The 19,445-nt window shown below is 34.2% G+C and overlaps 1 protein-coding gene across 2 annotated transcripts in view; it reads left to right on the forward strand.

Annotated features, from left to right (window-relative positions):
• LOC128230818 (polypeptide N-acetylgalactosaminyltransferase 5-like) overlaps window positions 1-19,445 on the forward strand; it is an 85,441-nt gene that overhangs the window by 43,148 nt on the left and 22,848 nt on the right. For both annotated transcript variants that reach the window (XM_052943264.1, XM_052943272.1), the window contains exons 3-6: window positions 546-1,153; window positions 8,260-8,413; window positions 12,460-12,626; window positions 19,007-19,171. In XM_052943264.1, the coding sequence (XP_052799224.1) occupies window positions 745-1,153; window positions 8,260-8,413; window positions 12,460-12,626; window positions 19,007-19,171 (895 nt within the window). In that variant the 5' untranslated portion in view covers window positions 546-744. The remainder of the gene's footprint in view (window positions 1-545; window positions 1,154-8,259; window positions 8,414-12,459; window positions 12,627-19,006; window positions 19,172-19,445) is intronic.

A 19,445-nucleotide genomic window follows, 5' to 3' on the forward strand; every position in this document is an offset into this window, starting at 1 on the left:
CTTGTCATGAAGGTTCACCATGTTAAGGCCGCATGTTGCACTCAAGACCCAGGTTTGTACCTCAAAGGTCAAGGTTATACTAAGAGATCAAAGGTTTACCCTAAACTTGTTAAAGGTAAAGGTTGAGGTCAAAGGTTGAAATAATCCTTCCAGTTTTGTTCAACTACATGTTCTGTATTCCAATTGAATGGAAGAGCATTACACTGTGTCAAAGGCTCTTTCAACAAGCTTGACCTGTTGCCATTAACTTAAAGGACTTAAAAAGACATTTTTCAAATTGTTGAAACTTTTTTTCTGGCACCTAAAAAGGTTAATATGTAAACTATAGATATTACATTTTGTGGCCTCCTTGTGAGCTGACTTTCATCAGGCTAATGTCCCTTCAACATTAAAATTTATTCTTCTGATGATAATTCCATTCAACAAACATGATAATTTCTGTCATCAAGTCCATTTATTTCTGTAGTGTTTCTAATTCAATTCTTCTACATGTTACAATTAACCTGACACTATTTTTGTTAAGACAACGCAATTTCTATTTTCAGGCAAGATGTCCGTTTGAGAAAGAATGGCTTATCAGGCAGCACTGGAGTGATCTTTATAGTCTGTGATAGTGTCTTTGTAATGAGGTACAACTCTGTAAACTCTCTGTGAAGAAAGCAAATTACCTCCCTTGGATAAAGGAAAAATAATTTTATAAAAGAGGATTGTAAAAAAACTGCTGGTCGGGATTTTTCAAGAAAAATGGCAAGTTTCTTTAGAAGAAAGCGTAGCCTTATATGTAAATTAGTAATAGGATTACCTGCATTGTGGCTGGTTATAGTGATATTTTTAAGTTTTCAAAATACGGATAATGATCCTCCGTTTCGCGAAAACCAGCATCACGAGCATAATATCGCGAAAAAAGACGTGCAGAATTCCGGCGGTGGCGGAGTTTTTGAAGGATTCCAAAATCCAATCAATAAATTTAATCGGATGGTTGAACCATTTAATCCTTTTGTAACTCATAAAGATAAACCAAAGAATGAAATACAAAACATGGATCAAGAAGGTTTACATCCGCCTGCAGATATTGGAAATCCTGACGATTTAATCGTACATCAGGCGTATGATGCTTCCGAAAAATACAGAGATGTGGCACCCAACGCACCAGGTTAGTATCTTAAGACATTTTTATGATCTTAACCAAGTCTGGGAACAATCAGAAGTAATCGTAATGTTTGAGGTCATTTTTAAAGGGAATCAGCTGACGTTTATATACTTCTTCGGTGTGTTGCTTAAAGATGCACTCTTACTCCCAAATAAGATTTACCACAATTAATACAAGTGTTTTAATATACCAAAAAGAATGATTAAATGTTGAAAACAATGGTTCTTATGAAGGATACTTGATGTTTAATTTGAAAGAAATTTGCATAAAACACGGTATTTCTACATTATGGGACAATAGTAAATTGCAGTAAATCCTTTAGCATTCACCAATCAATTAATATGTTTGCGCTTTCAGTTATTATATCCACAGTTACATTATTGTTATCAGTAATTAATATTTTCCATAAATGATTTATTTAGTAAGTAGTAAAAGGTTTATCAGTCAAACTTTGTGATTGTTTTACCGTATTATATCATGCATAGGACGCTAGCATAGATTGGACATAGGCAAAAAAATAGTTGGAAAAACGGGTAAAAACCCCTAATATATAACATAGAACGCAGCGGAAAAATGTCAAAATCGGAGCCGAAAAATTGAGGTCGGTAAAGTATTTATAACATATTTTGAAGTAAAAAAACAAACAAAAAATTGTATATAAGGCATATTTCGATAACTGTCTTGTGTATTTTGATAATTATCGTCGTATTTCGGTATTTAGCGTACACTACAATGATATAAGTCTTGACATTTTGAGAACATTCACGCATATAATAAGACTTATACAAATGCCGTAATAGTCCAGATAGCCATCTGACTGACAGTCAACCGTTGCAACCGTTGCAATAGTCCCGACATGCCTTTTGAATGACAGTCAACCGTTGCAACCGTTGCAATCGCAGCAAAAGTGTGTATTGTCAAAACTGATGATTGCTTTGATAAGGCTTGTCGCTGCGCAGATTAAAGCATGTCGGCATAATTAATGCGTGTCGGTAATTAGCCTTGCCAGCTGAAGGCACGTTGGGTATGGTGCGAATAAACAACCATGTGGTATTACCATCGCAATAGTGTGTTCTATTGATGTTTTTCTAATGACAGACAGCGGGTGTTTTTCACACCTTCACACATTTGAAAGATTTGATAGTGACAATAATGCTACTTTGCGTTATGCACATTCCTTTATTAGTTTTTTAAAACAGTAACATACAACAAAATGTTTTGTAAAATATCGAAACATTAAAATCATGAATAAAGATTAATTGATATTTACCTCCTTTCCCGATTTTCCGTTGCCGCTATAACTCAATCCAGTTAAAGTGCTGACTCACATCGAGTTTTTGTGAGTAGCGTCCCTTTTGTAAAAAAGTAAACACTCATGTTTGTTTTCAATTTATTTCTCAATTAATCATGTTAAAGTAAACATTCAATATATTTCTGCGTGTGTTAACTTGCATGATTTTACCTATGTCAGTTGTTCTCTTCGGTGACGCAGTACAGATACTTACTATTACCGCGTTCTTCCCCAGTCTGATATTTTCGACCTGAAATGGACTTGGAAAAAAAACAGATAAAATTCTAATAGCATAGAAAGGACGCAGGCAATTTTTAAGACGAGAATTGGGGGTAAAAAAGTGCGTCCTATGCATGATATAATACGGTACATGAGTATGTATTGATTTTGAATAAGAGTGTCACTTTAAGCTATACAATTTGGTGTACTGAAATGAATTTCTATGCATCAGTCTGTTAACGGGAGATCTTTTCCTTCAGCTCAGTCCTACATCATTGCTTTAAAGGGGCACGTATGATAAAATAGCGAAAAAAAAATAAAAATTGTTGAAAACTGACATAAACTTGGCATCGATGTGTACAATGCATTGAAACTTACTAACTGAAGTACCACAAAGTTTACAATTTATTTAAGTTTAGCAGTTATTTCGTATTTTTCCATTATAAAAGATAACTGGGTATGTCTACCAGGTAGAATTCATTCCTTATGCGTGATTGGCTAGTCGGTGTTATCACGAGATATTACTGAGGTAAGTGTATAGCTTAAATATGTCACGCAATAAAAGTAAGCCGTCGTGGCTCAGTGGATACGACGCTGGACTGCAATTTTGGCGACATGGATTCAAACTCGGTTTCCGACACAATTTTTTTTTTACATTTTGGTACTTCTTTTTACAATTATGATATCAAAGCGTAACACATTCTATTAGATAGTTGTCCCAAGGTTCGTAACAAAAAAAAACTTTTTTTGGTGCCAATCTGGTGTACAAGTAGTCCCTTAACATAATACTTCCACACTGATAACACCATTTTGAATCAGGTTATTGCAAAGAAAATATTCTTCTAAATTGAACTGTTAAAAACCATAATTAACCCTTAAGCTGCTGATGGCGATTTTAAAGGCTTTGCAAACAGCTTGGAACCAGACCAGACGCCGAGTAACTCGGCGCCTGGTCAGGTTCCAAGCTGTTTGCCACTCAGTCAATATATTCCCAAAGTTTTAAGTAAATTGAAAGAAATTTAGAATAAACCAGACAACATTTTTGAGCAGACGACAATTTACCCAGCATGCAAAGGGTTAGGAACTTTCTTGAGGTTGAGCTTAACCTTTCCTGCTTTTTTCTGTTAGATAACTTATATATTGTATGTTTACCCAAAAGGGCATTTTAAAATCAGTTCATTTCTAAGGTAATTGAGAAGTCTTATATGTGTGTCTTGATTTGTGCTCTGCCTCTACAACTCTCCCATTGAAGGTTTTGATACTGTGTGGCATTATAGACCGCGATAATACAGAGAATGTTGTCACATAATGCTACTATACAACATTTTCATTTGTTTAATCAAAGCAAACTTGATTGTGCAACAGGAATAATTGCAGCACATTTTATCAATATTTCTTTGTAGTTCAAAATTGTCATTGATTGAGATGGTTGATATTAATTTGAGGTTGGAAGTAAAACAAACATACTTGTGTACATATGACAGTTTGGACACAAATCCCAGCTCATATTAGGTCTTTCTACTTGTATTGGTTATTAATTTTCAAATGTTTGCAATTTTCATAAGTATAATAAAATAATATTTTCAGGGGCGTATCTAGGCATACGCCAGTTTGCCTGGGCGAACAAATCATTTCTGGTGCATCCAAAATGGCAAGTGCTAAAATCTGGAAATCAGGAATTACAATTGAATGCTAAGGATATCGAGTAAATGTTTGTCATAAATTTTACTGAATGTTTGTGTTCAGAATCTACAGAATGTAAGGGATGGGTACCCCCCCCCCCCCCCTCCAAAATCCTATAACATATTAAGAACAAACTAATGAAAGACCTTCACATTTTGATACCTCAATAATGTAGCAGTTGTACAGGTTAAAACACTTTAGGTATATATGCGCCTGATTTCTATCAAATATTTGTCATCGTAACATTTAAAACAATAGGCGACTTATTTCCCGACAATTTCTTATCAAGACACTTCAAGAACTTAAGCCAAAAGTAGCGCTAAAATGCAAACAGCATCCATAACTTGAAAAACCAATTTCTATCATAAAATCTGCTGAAACTTTGAGAGAAGTTAATGTAAATTGCATGTTCCCTTAGTTGTACATAAATTTCGGCCACTTGAATTGAAAGACGAGGGACACAAATCAATTTCCATGACGATCGGGAATTATTTTCTTATTTCTCAATAAGTAGCATGGAATTGGAGCTTGTTTTGTGATTAAATGAGGAGTGAAAAAGACCAAGTTCAGGAGCATTGAATTTGCGCACCCATTCTGAAATGGGAATTGGTCGTTTCTTAAGTATTTCATTGTTTTCTACAATTAGATTTCCTAATTCTTAATCTTGTCATTTAAGAGCCTAATTTAAGCATTTCACATTAATTAGGTTATGAAATTGATACTGGGCGATTAAAAGAAATATGCTCGGGGGCTTTGTTTTTCTTAATGTGTGATTTTTTTCTTCCAGACATGATGTATTCTTTTATTTGAAAAAAACGTCTACTTAGCAGATTGCATCAACTTTGTAAAAATGGAAACAATCATTGTTGAAAGATGATAGATATTAGGCCTAAAAAAGATTTGTTTCTTGTTACTGCCTGAAAAAAATATTGGTCGGTAATAGGAAAGGATTTTATCTTCTTGCATTGCAGTGTTCAAATCCCTTTGGACATGTTGGGGTCATACTGGTATTTAAAAGAAAAAAAAATAATGTCTGAAAAAGAAAGTTGGTTGGCGATTAAAAAAATATGGTTGGTAAGGTAATTCAAAACAACAAAAAAGTAGGCCTTAGATCAAAACATTAAACTTTATTTATAGCCTTGTCCTGCTTCCTTATCTAAAATGCATGAAATTGCATATTGATTGACGAATAAACTGAAGAAAACTTGCAGAAACATATAATTTACAGGCATATGGCTCCTATAATAATGTAAGGCTACACTGAGCACTATACTAAAGCAATATCCCACGAAGCCTTCAATTATGTATTGTCCGTATTTCAGAATAGAAATATAATGAGTTGTGTATATAGCATAATTTTTCTATGATGTCAATTTATTGTAAGCCTAACACCTACTTATTTAGGCCGGAACTTTATTACACAGGATTCGTTTTCCAAGAAAACATCCAATTTACCGGCTATATATATCATATGAGTTCAGGAATCGCCATTAATACCAGTATTTTGGCCACAAAATGAGGGTTCTTCCATCTGAAATGAATTGTGAATGCCATTCAGACTGCTGGGAAAAATTTATAAACACAATTATCTAGTAGCTTAATGGTAAATTTCTTCACTTGTTATAAAAAAACTGCATTTATGTGGCAAACATAGAATTAGAAAAAAATAACCTTTAGACCTTTAGACCAAATAAAAAAATAGGTCCGTCTCAGGTTACCCGACCTACCCTATTTTTTCCCCACAGACCCTAACCTATTTTTCTCTAAAAAAAAAAAAAAAAAGTGAAAAAAAAAAAAGTGATTTGGGTACGAAAAGCATTTGTTACGAAATGTATTGGATACGAAACCGAAGATGATGACAAAGCGCAGTTTTTTTTACTATATCGGAGGGAAAATGGCGGCCTCCACGATCGCCTAACTTGAAAAAAGTATATAAAACTGTCCTGCTAATATGTCAGACATGCAGACAAGAAGAGAAAGTACCAGTGTGCAGAGAAAATATGGGAAATCTAAAAAATGAGAGAGATGGTTGCCTCTTAATATATTGAAACATGTAGCTGACTAATGTTAATATATTACTCTATAGCATGTTCACATTGACCTGACAGTGCCATTTTCCCAACTTCATTTAAATCCTATCTAGCTGGTAGCCAGGCTCTGTCAGGTCAATGTGAACAAACTATATTAAAATGGCTGTTGTTTGTGCTAACTTGAATCATTTTCTGGTAAAATGTGAGCTTAGAGTTTTAATATGTCAGTTGATATGTGGGTCAAATGTCTGACTGATGTAACATTTCTCTTTTTTTGATACAAACATATCTTGTTTTAAAATGTTTCACAATTTTCTTGCATTTATTTTTCTGCTATAAAGAATCATTTGCATTTTTTGCAAGTGTCGTATAAGTGTAACAGCCCCAGCGAAAAAGGTTCATGAAGTTCATGAATTATTCATGAACTTTTTAATGAAAAGTTCATGAAGGAAAAATGGCCGCTATTAGCAGAAAAGTTAAATAATCAGACAACAATTGTCAATATAAAGAGTTATGGCCCTTGAATTGTCCAAATGATAGGTATTCTGGAAAGGGGACACGTCTGATTTGCTGAATTCCAGTTATATGCTTTAGTTGCACAACCTTAAATTACAATTCTAGTTTAACTCCCCAAATAAGACAAAATATTCCGACCTAGTCGGCATCTAAAAAGATCAATTGGAAGTATATTGAATCTTCATTTTTCATCTAGTTTATTGTTTTCATTTATTAGAACTTGTGAAGGAGTTAAAGAGGCTATGTGTGACTTTTCAAACCTTGTTATAAATAATAAATGATTTTCAGTGGGCTTTAATAAAAATTATGTGATTTTATTAAAGCTATTTGGAATAAGGAAATTAGATCTGTCAAATAGCGAAGGAACTTAATTTAAATTTAATACAGAAATTATGTTTGAAAGTCTCACCAACATGTCGAAAATGCATTAAAAAGTGGGTTATGCGAAATTAAGATTGGCGTTTATTATTCCTCCCTGGAAATGGATTTTGTTATAAAGAACGGATCAGAAGTTTATACTAAGGAGAAATTTAACTGCAAGGAGTCCAATTTCTAATGGGTTTTAAAAATATTTGTTATTTAAAAAAAATGATAATCTTTAGACACTTTAATTGGCCATAACAAGAAAAGAGAAAAAAAGAGATGAGTATCACATGAGAAATTTGTAACTGGCGGAAGGCAAAAGATAACAATTTTAACACCCTACTTCCATTTCCCTTGGTACATTGTACATTCTGGCATCATCATCATCATCATCATCATCATCATCATCATCATCATCATCATCATCATCATCATCATCATGACATCATCATCATCATTACCATTGGTATTAAAAACAAGTCTTATATGGATGACTGCCATTAAAGCTGCACTCTCACAGATTGAACGTTTTGACAACTTTTTTATTTATTGTCTTGGAACTAGCCAATTCTTGCGAAAACCCATGGATACCAGTTAAATAAGACCGCTGACAAAAAAAAGATCGCAGATTTTTATATATAAGTAAAAAAATTGATGTTTTATGCATTTTTCTTAAACCGTTAGTAACGGTGTAAGCCATAAAACATTTATTTTCGAACGGAAATATGAAAATCTACAATCTGATTTTTTGTCACCAATCTTATATCATTGGTTTGCAGATATTTACGAAAAATTTGCTCTTTCAAGACAAAAAATAAAAAAGTAATAATGGTATATCTGTGAGTGTGCAGCTTTAAATAAAAGGCACCTTAAAATGAATTGGGCCCAGCGCCCCCATTAAAATGGATGACAAACACTATATTTTAAAATCAGTAAATATAATTATTTCTTTATCGAATATTTCTTTAATTTCTGTGTCCAAAAGTTGTCAAATATTTTTCTTGCAGGTGAAAATGGTGAGGGTGTAAACATAGACAAAGAGAAATTGTCCCCGGAAGAACGAAAGAAATATGACGATGGCTGGCAAAATAATGCTTTCAACCAGTACGTCAGCGACCAGATCTCGTTGCATCGAAGTCTAAAAGATGTTCGAGACGAAGAGTAAGTTTGGGTTTGAAATGATTTATTTACCATAGTTCTACTGCCAGGCCCGAGGCTACCAGTTTTTCAGTAGGACTACTTTTTTCTTCGAGTTTGGTAGTTCGCCAGGCATCTCGTTTTTTTATGAGAGCCAAATAAAGAATGTGTTTGTCTAGACTAATCTAGAAGTGAAGCTAGCTGTAAACCTCAACGATATTGTTAGGAAACACCACAAGGCGGCTGCTTCCCTTACTTCAAAATGTGAAGGGAAGTAACTGCTGCGTGTGTTTTTGTACAGTTAAAGGATATGATTTTTAATCTCAGGTATTTAGACACTTTGCTATATTAAAGCGTCCTGATCAATTTGTTGACATTCACAACTGTCACCTTTATCCCCACCTTTTATATCAGGCAAAAAAATGGTTTGGTTAGGGTAACATTGTTTTCAATAACAGGTAGAGAAGGTAGGCTATTTTTTTTTTTATTAGGCTTTGAAATAGAACGTTATTGTCATCTGCGTATGGTGCTAAAGTCATTTTCTTAAATCATAAATCTTTAATGGTTTTAAACTACGAATTAAAACACACACTACCTAATACCAGGCTGGGCTACTAGATTTTTCAACTAGTCCTGCTGGCCACGTAATAAAATGGGTTAAGGACGAAGCCTGACTGCATTGTTTTTGCAAGAAAGAAGTCAAGGTTTTGTCGAAACTTTATATTAGATCTTAATTGTTATTTTGATAATGTTGGGACTTGAGTTAGTGTTTAATTGTAGACACTGGTGTACTTTAGAAACACCACATAATTAATTTTTGTACTTAAAAGAAAAAAAGTTATTTTTTGTAACAAAACAATCTCCAGCCCAGTAAATTCCTTGTGAATTAAAGTTCATGGCAATGAAACCTATTCACAGGAAATTACTTTGGCAGAACATTTTTTTGTTTATTAAAAAAAAGTACATGTATGCATATTAAATTCTAACAGTGTACAGTTGACTCTTGAAGCACATGTATGATTGACAATTCAAAGGTAATATTTCAAGGTTTTTGTTATAGTATAATTATTGGAATAAGTTTTGTATGTTGTCTAAGAATCCAGTGTAAATCCACAGTAAATCTATTCAGGGTTGATTCATGGTCAATTCCTGTGTAAATTCATGGTCAATCCTGGGTGAATCCAGGGTATATCTATGGTCAATCCAAGGTCAATCTGAGTAAATCCATGGTCAATCCAAGGTCAATCCAGGGTCATGATAAACCGTGTGGTCTCCATAACTAATTTGTTGAGTATGACCTATTGGTATGGCGTCGGTGTAAATCAATTAACATTCTGTCTAAAACATAACTAATACCGCTGTGCTGAAAATGAACCAGTTCCAAGTTACATCTCCAAACAAAGATGCTCCTAATGTAATTTGGTGACACTTAATAACAAGAGGTTTCCTCCAGTGGATTTTTCCTTCCATTCAATATAATTAAGGCTTATTTTGGTATATTTTATGGCAAATTATGGTTGGTGAAAAATTACAGCTCTCTGGCTGCGAAGGTCAAGAAACTGTATATACTTTATCACTGTGACTTCTGGCTTATTTAGGTTTTGAGCAAAACATTATTATTCCTTCATGGGGTATGAACAATAATTGTTAGAAATTTTAGGTGGATGTTTTTCATGCTGATACAGTGAAGACACCTCAAACGCAAGTGCTCAAAGTATATTTTGGAAGGTCATGGTCAACTAGTCCCATCAAATACTTTTCTTTTTAATGATCTGTACATTTTCCAGGTCAATTCAACTAGTTTTATCATGTTTTTCTCTTGCTTATTATCTGTAGATCTTTGAAGGTCAGAGTCATCTAGTCTAATCATAATCTCATGTCCATGATCTGTATATTATTTTTGAAGGTCAAGATGAACTAGTCTCATCATATTCTCCTCTTGTCAAAGATCCCTATACTTTTAAAAGGTCAAGATCAACTAGTATCATCATGTTCTCCTCTTGTCAATGATCTGTGTACTTTTAAAAGGTCAAGATGAACTAGTCTTATCATTTTCCCTTCTTGTCAAAGATCCCTGTACTTTTAAAAGGTCAAGATCAACTAGTCTCATCATGTTCTCCTCTTGTCAATGATCTGTGTACTTTTAAAAGGTCAATTTGAACTAGTCTCATCATGTTCTCCTCTTGTCAAAGATCCCTGAACTTTAAAAAGGTCAAGATCAACTAGTCTTACCATGTTCTCCTCTTGTCAATGATCCCTGTACTTTTAAAAGGTCAAGATCAACTAGTATCATCATGTTCTCCTCTTGTCAACGATCTGTGTACTTTTAAAAGGTCAAGATCAACTAGTCTCATCATTTTCTCCTCTTGTCAATGATCCGTGTACTTTTGAAAGGTCAAGATGAACTAGCCTCATCATTTTCTCCTCTTGTCAATGATCTGTGTACTTTTAAAAGGTCAAGATGAACTAGCCTTATCATTTTCCCTTCTTGTCAAAGATCCCTGTACTTTTAAAAGGTCAAGATCAGCTAGTCTCATCATGTTCTCCCCTTGTCAAAGATCCCTGTACTTTAAAAAGGTCAAGATCAACTAGTATCATCATGTTCTCCTCTTGTCAATGATCCCTGTACTTTTAAAAGGTCAAGATCAACTAGTCTCATCATGTTCTCCCCTTGTCAAAGATCCCTGTACTTTTAAAAGGTTTAGATCAACTAGTATCATCATGTTCTCCTCTTGTCAATGATCCGTGTACTTTTGAAAGGTCAAGATCAATTAGTATCATCATGTTCTCCCCTTGTCAAAGATCCGTGTACTTTTGAAAGGTCAAGATCAATTAGTATCATCATGTTCTCCTCTTGTCAATGATCCGTGTACTTTTGAAAGGTCAAGATCAACTAGTATCATCATGTTCTCCTCTTGTCAATGATCCGTGTACTTTTGAAAGGTCAAGATCAATTAGTATCATCATGTTCTCCTCTTGTCAATGATCCGTGTACTTTTGAAAGGTCAAGATCAACTAGTATCATCATGTTCTCCTCTTGTCAATGATCCGTGTACTTTTGAAAGGTCAAGATCAACTAGTATCATCATGTTCTCCCCTTGTCAATGATCCGTGTACTTTTGAAAGGTCAAGATCAATTAGTCTCATCTTGATATCCTCTTGTCAATGATCCGTGTACTAAACTCGTATCATCATTTTCTCCTCTTGTCAAAGATCCCTGTACTTTTAAAAGGTCAAGATCAACTAGTATCATCATGTTCTCCTCTTGTCAATGATCCGTGTACTTTTGAAAAGTCAAGATCAACTAGTCTCATCTTGATATCCTCTTGTCAATAATCTGTGTACTTTTAAAGGTCGAGATAAACTATTATCATCATTTTCTTACTCTTGTCCATGATCTGTATGCCAGATATTGGAACCTTTCAGAAAGAAATACTTAACTTTGATTATTTTGTCAACCATATGAAGAAGTCATGGCAGAAAATTGACATTAGTTCGGTATTTATTTAATTGACCGCATTAAAAAACACCAAACGTGTTATACATATTATAAACATTTTCTGTATTTATACATTTTCAGCTCCATAGAATTGTTTCCAAGAAATTTGTGTGACGAATAAGACCTGTTGAATTAGGCATACAGAAGTGTTAATATGTCTAGGTCCTATGCCTAAAGGCTATTCTGTGGTTATTCTCAAGAAGATTTGATTTCTGGTTGTAAATTATAGAGATGAAGTGCCGTGTTTAAGGCTGAATCAGACAAAATAACAAAAAAACTAGAAATTGCTTTTATTAAAAAAATATTTGTGTTCAAAATTTATAAAAAAAGACATTCCATTTTTTTTTTTATACTTTTCTCATTTTAGTACACTTTAGGTTTGACATATTATAACAAACTTTCATCATCAATTCTTAAACACATTACAATTCAATAAAACTTGACTATTTCTCAAATATCTTTTTTCTTCTACACAATCATGTCCTTATGACCAAAATTATTGTGTAAGAGTATATTGTTTTAAACCATCCATTTACTATATGTTATATGTTATATGTTGTTTCTGTTGCAGGTGCAAAACTTTGAAATACAGAAGAAAACTCCCAGACACAAGTGTTGTTGTCTGTTTCCACAACGAGGCATGGACGGTGTTGTTACGTACATTTCACAGTGTCCTCGACAAAACTCCCCCAGAGCTGCTAAGGGAGATCATCCTTGTTGACGACTTTTCTGATAAAGGTTTGTTTTGATTAAGTTTGGTGACTTGCTTCATGCATGCATATTTTTTTTCTTTTAACACTTTTTGTTCCAAATGTCTATTAAAACACTGTTGCGCTTATGAACCTAAGTTTAGCTTTAAGTCATCCTCAGTATCAGTTTTTTTCTTTGGGCCTAAATATAAGGCCAACACAAATAATAAGTGTGGTTCTGCCATCATAATGACTCACATCATGATGGCAGAACCACATTTATTATTTGTGTTGGCATAAAAATGACAAAACCCAGATTTCATGAAACCTATCTGATCTTCTAGCAAAGTCAGGCAAAATTTTAGTTGGCCATTTAATAGCAATAATTACAGACAAAAAATGACAATGGTGGTAAACTTTACTCAAATTATGACGTAAAAAGGTTTCCCATCAGTCAAATTAATCAATGCATTGGTACATTCATATATATTGTTTATACTTTTATTGTATTAGTGAGACAGTGAGATTATCTACTCTTTTTAAAAGTGTCAACTCTAAATGGCCCTGAGCCAATAAACAAATACACAGGAACAAACGACTCGAAGACACGAGGACAATAAACAAGGGATGTAGAGCAGGGAACTATCATGCCAAACATTCTTTAAACTAGGCCTTAAAGAAAATGAGCTATTACTCAGCGAGGACTAACAAGATGGAAGTAATTGTCAGACTGTTCATATAAAGATACAAGAGGTTTCACATCCATGTTGCCCATATAATAACCCTAAATCTGATTTTTGGAAAAATGTCACAGAAGAATATTGCATCATGTTTTAAGGAAAAAAGCAGTAACTGTTGTAACCTAGAGGAAGACTTAAGCTTTGTCTCGATATGCTTCCCTTTAGGCCTCGCTGTCTTTTTACTTCAATCTATTGTACAGTTGTAAAATTATTTTTTTTGCTCTGACATTTAATCGAAAACAGTCGGAAGTACCTTCAAATGAATATAAATGACTTTGGAAACAATTAAGCCCCTTTACCCTGCTGTGGGCATGAATCCCTCATACTCAAACAGATCACTGGCTATTTGTCAGGATTGACAATTATTAACTGTGTTGCATTACAGTTGTGCCCTTTTAAGAAAAAAATACCATGCCAGTCCTGGATGAAACACTACAAGTAAGCCCCGTGTCTTCATCATAGGGACTTAGGAAAAACAACATCGTGTCAAGAAAATGCACTTGCAGCTTTTATTATAGTGAGCGAGTGGCCTTTTTATTTTTGGAAATACTTGTTTGCATAAACACTTCAAACTTGGAAAATATAATGTGTGAAGCTTTAAGCTCATTTATCCCAAGTACTGGATAATGGATAGACAGTTATATAACATCAGCAAAATGATTCATTGATAAAAAGAAGAAAAAAAAAAATTTGTTTAGATACATTTTAGGATTTTGAGAAACATAATAATGTCCATTTTTTTGGATTTCTTTTTTTGTGTGAAGTTGCCATGCATATATAATATTTATAAATATAGACGGTATTTTATAGGAACTTTCATGGCCATATTTTTATCTAAACTAAAAGGAAATTTGAACAGTCAAATAAACGAGGCGCTAGAATTGATTCACCCCTGATGGAACATTTTATCACAGTATTTCGTACCAGACTGCTTTACAAACAATGAGAAATTTATCTCTGAAAATGGTCATAAATACAACTAAGGCTGTTTGGATAATATTGTATGGTAAATTTCAATATAAATGCAAATATAAAACCCCAAATAAAGCAGATATCGCCATATTGCGAATATTGCATCTGAACAATAGTTCCCTATGGAGCTTCTTCATTCTAAGGCTTGTCTGACCATATTTTGTGAATACGGATATTACGGAACTCAATTTACCAAAGGGGGTAATTAAACAGATAGTAACATAGTGGAAGATTTGTCATCTTAATTTTCAATAATTGTCATTATTTTCATGGAAATGGTATACGAAAATCTCCAAAAATCGTATTTTGGTTTCCGGTATATGGACCCAAGGGGCTCTTTATGGGCAAAATGCATTAACACAAGAAGATGATAGTGTGTGATAAAAGATTTATTTAGTTTGTGAGATCTCTTTGATGTTTTTTCCAATCTTCAGTTAGTATATATCATAAATCATGTAAACAAGAAAATTAATGTAAAGTTACAATAGCTTTTTTGAAGAAAACTGAAAAACTGACCAAAATAAAACCTAAGTAAAGTCTTTGAGATCTAAATTTTAGCAAATATTTTTCATTCCAACGTTACTCAAATGGTACTTCTGTTTGCAAATAAACTTACTGAATCATACTCGGCCTCAATCAATTCAACAAAGCTTTAGCACCAAAAAGTTAAAGTTTTAGCCTCCCCAGTGGGACCTTTTAACCCTTCATTTCCATAGCCATGCAATAACCCAGCTTCTTCTCCAAGGGCTGGTCCCTTTTTTTTACCCAAAAATAGCCCCTGAAATTCCTCATTTTTAAAATGAAAAAAAAGAGAAAAGAAACACAAATTACTGCTTTATTTATATTTGATCCCTAGCTAAATGTTGACAGCGTAAAAATCTGGATTTTCATGAGATTAGTGTAATCTTACCTAAAAGGTAGAAGCAATTTCTTCACATGTTTGTAGCTTTTTATTATGCCCCCCTTCGAAGAGGGGTATATTGCTTTGCACAGGCATGTCGGTATGTCCGTCGGTCGGTCCGTCGGTAGACCAAAGCTTGTCCGAGTGATAACTCAACAATTCCTGGACGTATGGTCATCAAACTTGACATGAAGGTTGGGCCTGACCAGTAGATGACCCCTATTGATTTTAGGGCTCATCAGGTCAAAGGTCAATGTCACATTGACCTTTAATGGTAAAATAATTCTAAAGCTTGTCCGAGTGATAACTCAACAATGCCTAGACCTATGGTCATCAAACTTGATATGAAAATTGGGCCTGACCATTAGATGACCCCTATTGTTTTGGGGGGTCATCGGACCAAAGGTCAAGGTCACAGTGACCTTGAATGGTAAAAGGTTGTCCGTGTCATTACTCGACAATGCCTGCACCTATGACCCTCAAACTTGACTTGGAGGTTGGGCCTGACCAGTAGATGATCCCTATTGTTTTTAGGGGTCATCGGGCCAAAGGTCAAGGTCACAGTGACCTTGAATGGTAAAAGGTTGTCTGAGTGATAAGGCGACAATGCCTGCACCCACAGCCATCAAACTTGAATTGGAGGTTGGGCCTGACCAGTAGATGGCCCGTATTGATTTTAGGGGTCATTGGGCCAAAGGTCAAGGTAACAGTGACATTGAACGATAAAAGGTTGCCCGAGTGATAACTCAACAATGCCTGCGCCCATGGCCCTCAAAGTTGACTTGGAGGTTGGGCCTGACCAGTTGATGACCCCTATTGATTTAAGGGGTCAGAGGTCAAGGTCACAGTGACCTTGAAAGCAAACTCGACAATTCCTGGACCTATGGTCATCAAACTTGACATGAAGGTTGGGCCTGACCAGTAGATGACCCCTCTTGACTTTGGGGGTCATCAGGCCAAGGTCAAGGTCACAGTAACCTTTAACGCAAAAAAGTTAACAAATCTTCTCCCAGTGATATCTCAACAATGCCTGAATCTATGATCATCAAACTTGACATGTAAGTTGGGCCTGACCAGGAGATGACCCTTTTTGATTTTAGGAGTCATTGGGTCAAAGGTCAGGTTCACAGTGACCATGAATGCGAAAATGTTTCAAGTGATAATTGGACAATGCCTGCACCCATGGCCCTCAAACTTGACTTGGAGTTGTGTCTGACCTGTAGATGACCCCTTATGATTTAAGGGGTCATTGGATCAAAGGTCAAGGTTACAGTGACCTTGAACGAAAAATGCTTGTCTGTGTGATAACTTTTCAATGCCTGCACCCATGGCCCTCAAACTTAACATTTAGATTTTTGGTGACCAGGTACTACTATGGATTTTGAGGTCATAGAGTGAAAGGTCATGGTCATAACACACTCTATCCTCAAACTTTGAATGGTCATAATCTTAAAACTGCCTCAACGGCATACAATGTTAGCGACAAATCAGCTGTCATTTCGGTCCATGAATATTTCATTCAATTGTCCATATAATCCTGACAACATGGCGCTCAGGGGGGGCATAATGTTTGACAAACATCTCTTGTTATAAAAGGTTGCCTCCTTACATATTTTATAACTATATTTGCTATACTAGCTTCAGGTGCAATATATCTCGATTTCGTGGTGCTAATGAAAAGGTTGTGGTGCTCATGAATTGAAATTTAGTAGAAAACAATGGTATACTTATGAAGGATACCAAGTTTAATTTGAAAGAAATGAGCATTAAAAACACGGTATTTCGACCTTATGAGACTATATAGTATATCACAGTAAATCTTTTAGCATTCACCAATCATTTAATATTTTACGCTTTCTGCTATTAAGTACACTGTTACTATCTTGTTATCAGTAAATATATTTTCCATAAATGCATTATTTAGTAATTTGTTAAAGGTTTATTAGTCAAAATTGATGTTTGTTATACATGTGTATGTATTGATTTTGGATAAGAGTGTCAATTTAAATGTTTCAATGCATATACATTGCCAAAGCTTACAACTTTGATATTTTTGAACATATATATTATTCAAACTTCAATATATTATTCAAACTTTAATATATTATTCAAAACTCCTCTTCCATACAATAAAAAATGACAGTGATTTTTAGTACGGAATTTAAAAACAATCGTTTACGTTGAAATTAACGAGAAATTTTCTGGAACGATATCCTGGTATGCTTTAATTATAGCAGAGAGAGCAAAAATCCTGAAATTCTCTCGAGGATTACTTGCAAAGATAAATCAGGGTGCTTATTAAATTTTAGAAGTATGCTTTTCTCCATAAATCAAAATTAAGTCAAACAATGTTGGATTTGGAAATGTTGATTTATTTGTTTTATGGTCTTTATTTCATTGTTATGAGATTAAAAATTTTGTAAAACATTACAAATAGTTGGATAACGTCATCATTAATTCATTAGAGGCTGACGATTTCGGAGAATTTTTATTGCATTAATTGGAATTGAGGAATCATAGGAATTCCCTAAGATTGAGCAATGAACATTGACTTTCAATATTCTTGCAATGGAATAGCATGCATAAAAAATCGCTTCACTCACTTTATGATTGCTATAAGTTTAAATAAACTTTTTTGTAATTTTTGATGAAAATTTTCCCTCCAAATGTTTGGGAAGTGTTTTCTATGGAAGGCCTTTACTGGTAGACCAGTACAAAGACATTCCATAGTTTTCCTTGCAAAAAAATGCTGTAAGAGTTGGTAATAGAGCTTTACTGTCCTGTTTGCTTGATCTAGTTGATGAAGGCCATTTTTGCACCGAAATATAATTTTGAAATTATTATAATTCCTCTCAAATATTAATCAAGAAAGATTTGTCATATGATTTACTCCACCTTAAAATTTGATTTAATTGATTATGTCTAAAGAATCTAATATAAAATTTATAACCACATTAAAGATTTCATATTTTCTTAAAGATGAATACATTTGTGAAAATTAATTGTAGACATGTAGAGGATTGTACACAGTCGAAATTTTGCAGTTTTGTTATCTATTGAATGGATTTCTGGTTGTGTTTTGCATTTCTAAATGATTAAATGTGAATATGTCAAGTGAGCCCATCGGCTGATAAGCCTGAACACTGGATTATCATAGGCTACACATTGATATATAATTAAATTATCTTCACAGTTACATTGCCCATTGCTGAAGATAGGTTCATCAGATATGGCTTGAAAATTTGCCATCTAGTGTAAATTAAGAGAAAACAACAAGAACAAAATAACAGTGCTTTTATTGCATCGATCTTGCCCCGAAAATGCCATTTATAATAATTTTCAGTTTTTAATAGGATTTGTCTTTTTTCTAAGCTGGGCAAATCTTACACTAATGTAAGGCTTGAACATAGTTTTGATATATTAAGTAAACCAGTCTGGACCTTTTTTCTTCAGTCTTCGTCCTTAAAGCTGCGCTCTCACAGATAGACAGTTTTGACAACTTTAATTTTTTGTCTTCGAATCAGCCAATTTTTGCCTACGGTAAATCTCTGTAAACCATTGGTATAAGACTAGCTGCAGACAAAAGATCAGATCGCAGTTTTTATATTTACGTTCAAAAGTTGTTTTATGGCTAAAAGCGTTACTAACACTTAAAAACAAATAGCGTTTTTTGGTCATAAAATCCCTGGTTTCCAGTCATTTACACACAAATTGACTGATTCAAAGGCAAGAAAATAAAAAAAAAGTTGTCAAAACCTGTGAGAGTGAAGCTTTGAAATATTTTTTTCTAATTCCATATATTTGTATAATATTCAGACTTCCTGAAGACACAGTTGGAAGACTACATCAAGGACTACCCCAAAGTCAAGATCGTGCGTACAAAACAGCGCGAGGGGTTGATACGAGCGAGACTGCTGGGTTTCTCTGCGGCCAAGGGAGACGTTGTGACCTTCCTCGATTCCCACTGCGAATGTGCAGCAGGTACGAACTTATAACTTTTATTTCACCCCTTTATCAGAGGGCTTGTCTATAAGTTTTATCTAAAGGTTTGTTCAAGACTTTTGTCCTAGATATCGACAATAATTATATGAATGCTTTCTTTGTCCACGGCTGTTTTTCTAATGATTTAAAACAATTTGATTTGATTACTGTAAAACATCACTTACAATCAAATGTTTTGTTCGTCTTAAAGAAACTGTGATCGCCTTGAGGTGCCCATGTTTCCTTATATCATAAATGAGATCGTTGTCATGAA

This window comes from Mya arenaria, chromosome 1 (assembly GCF_026914265.1).
Source record: "Mya arenaria isolate MELC-2E11 chromosome 1, ASM2691426v1".
Taxonomy (NCBI): Eukaryota; Metazoa; Mollusca; class Bivalvia; order Myida; family Myidae; genus Mya; species Mya arenaria.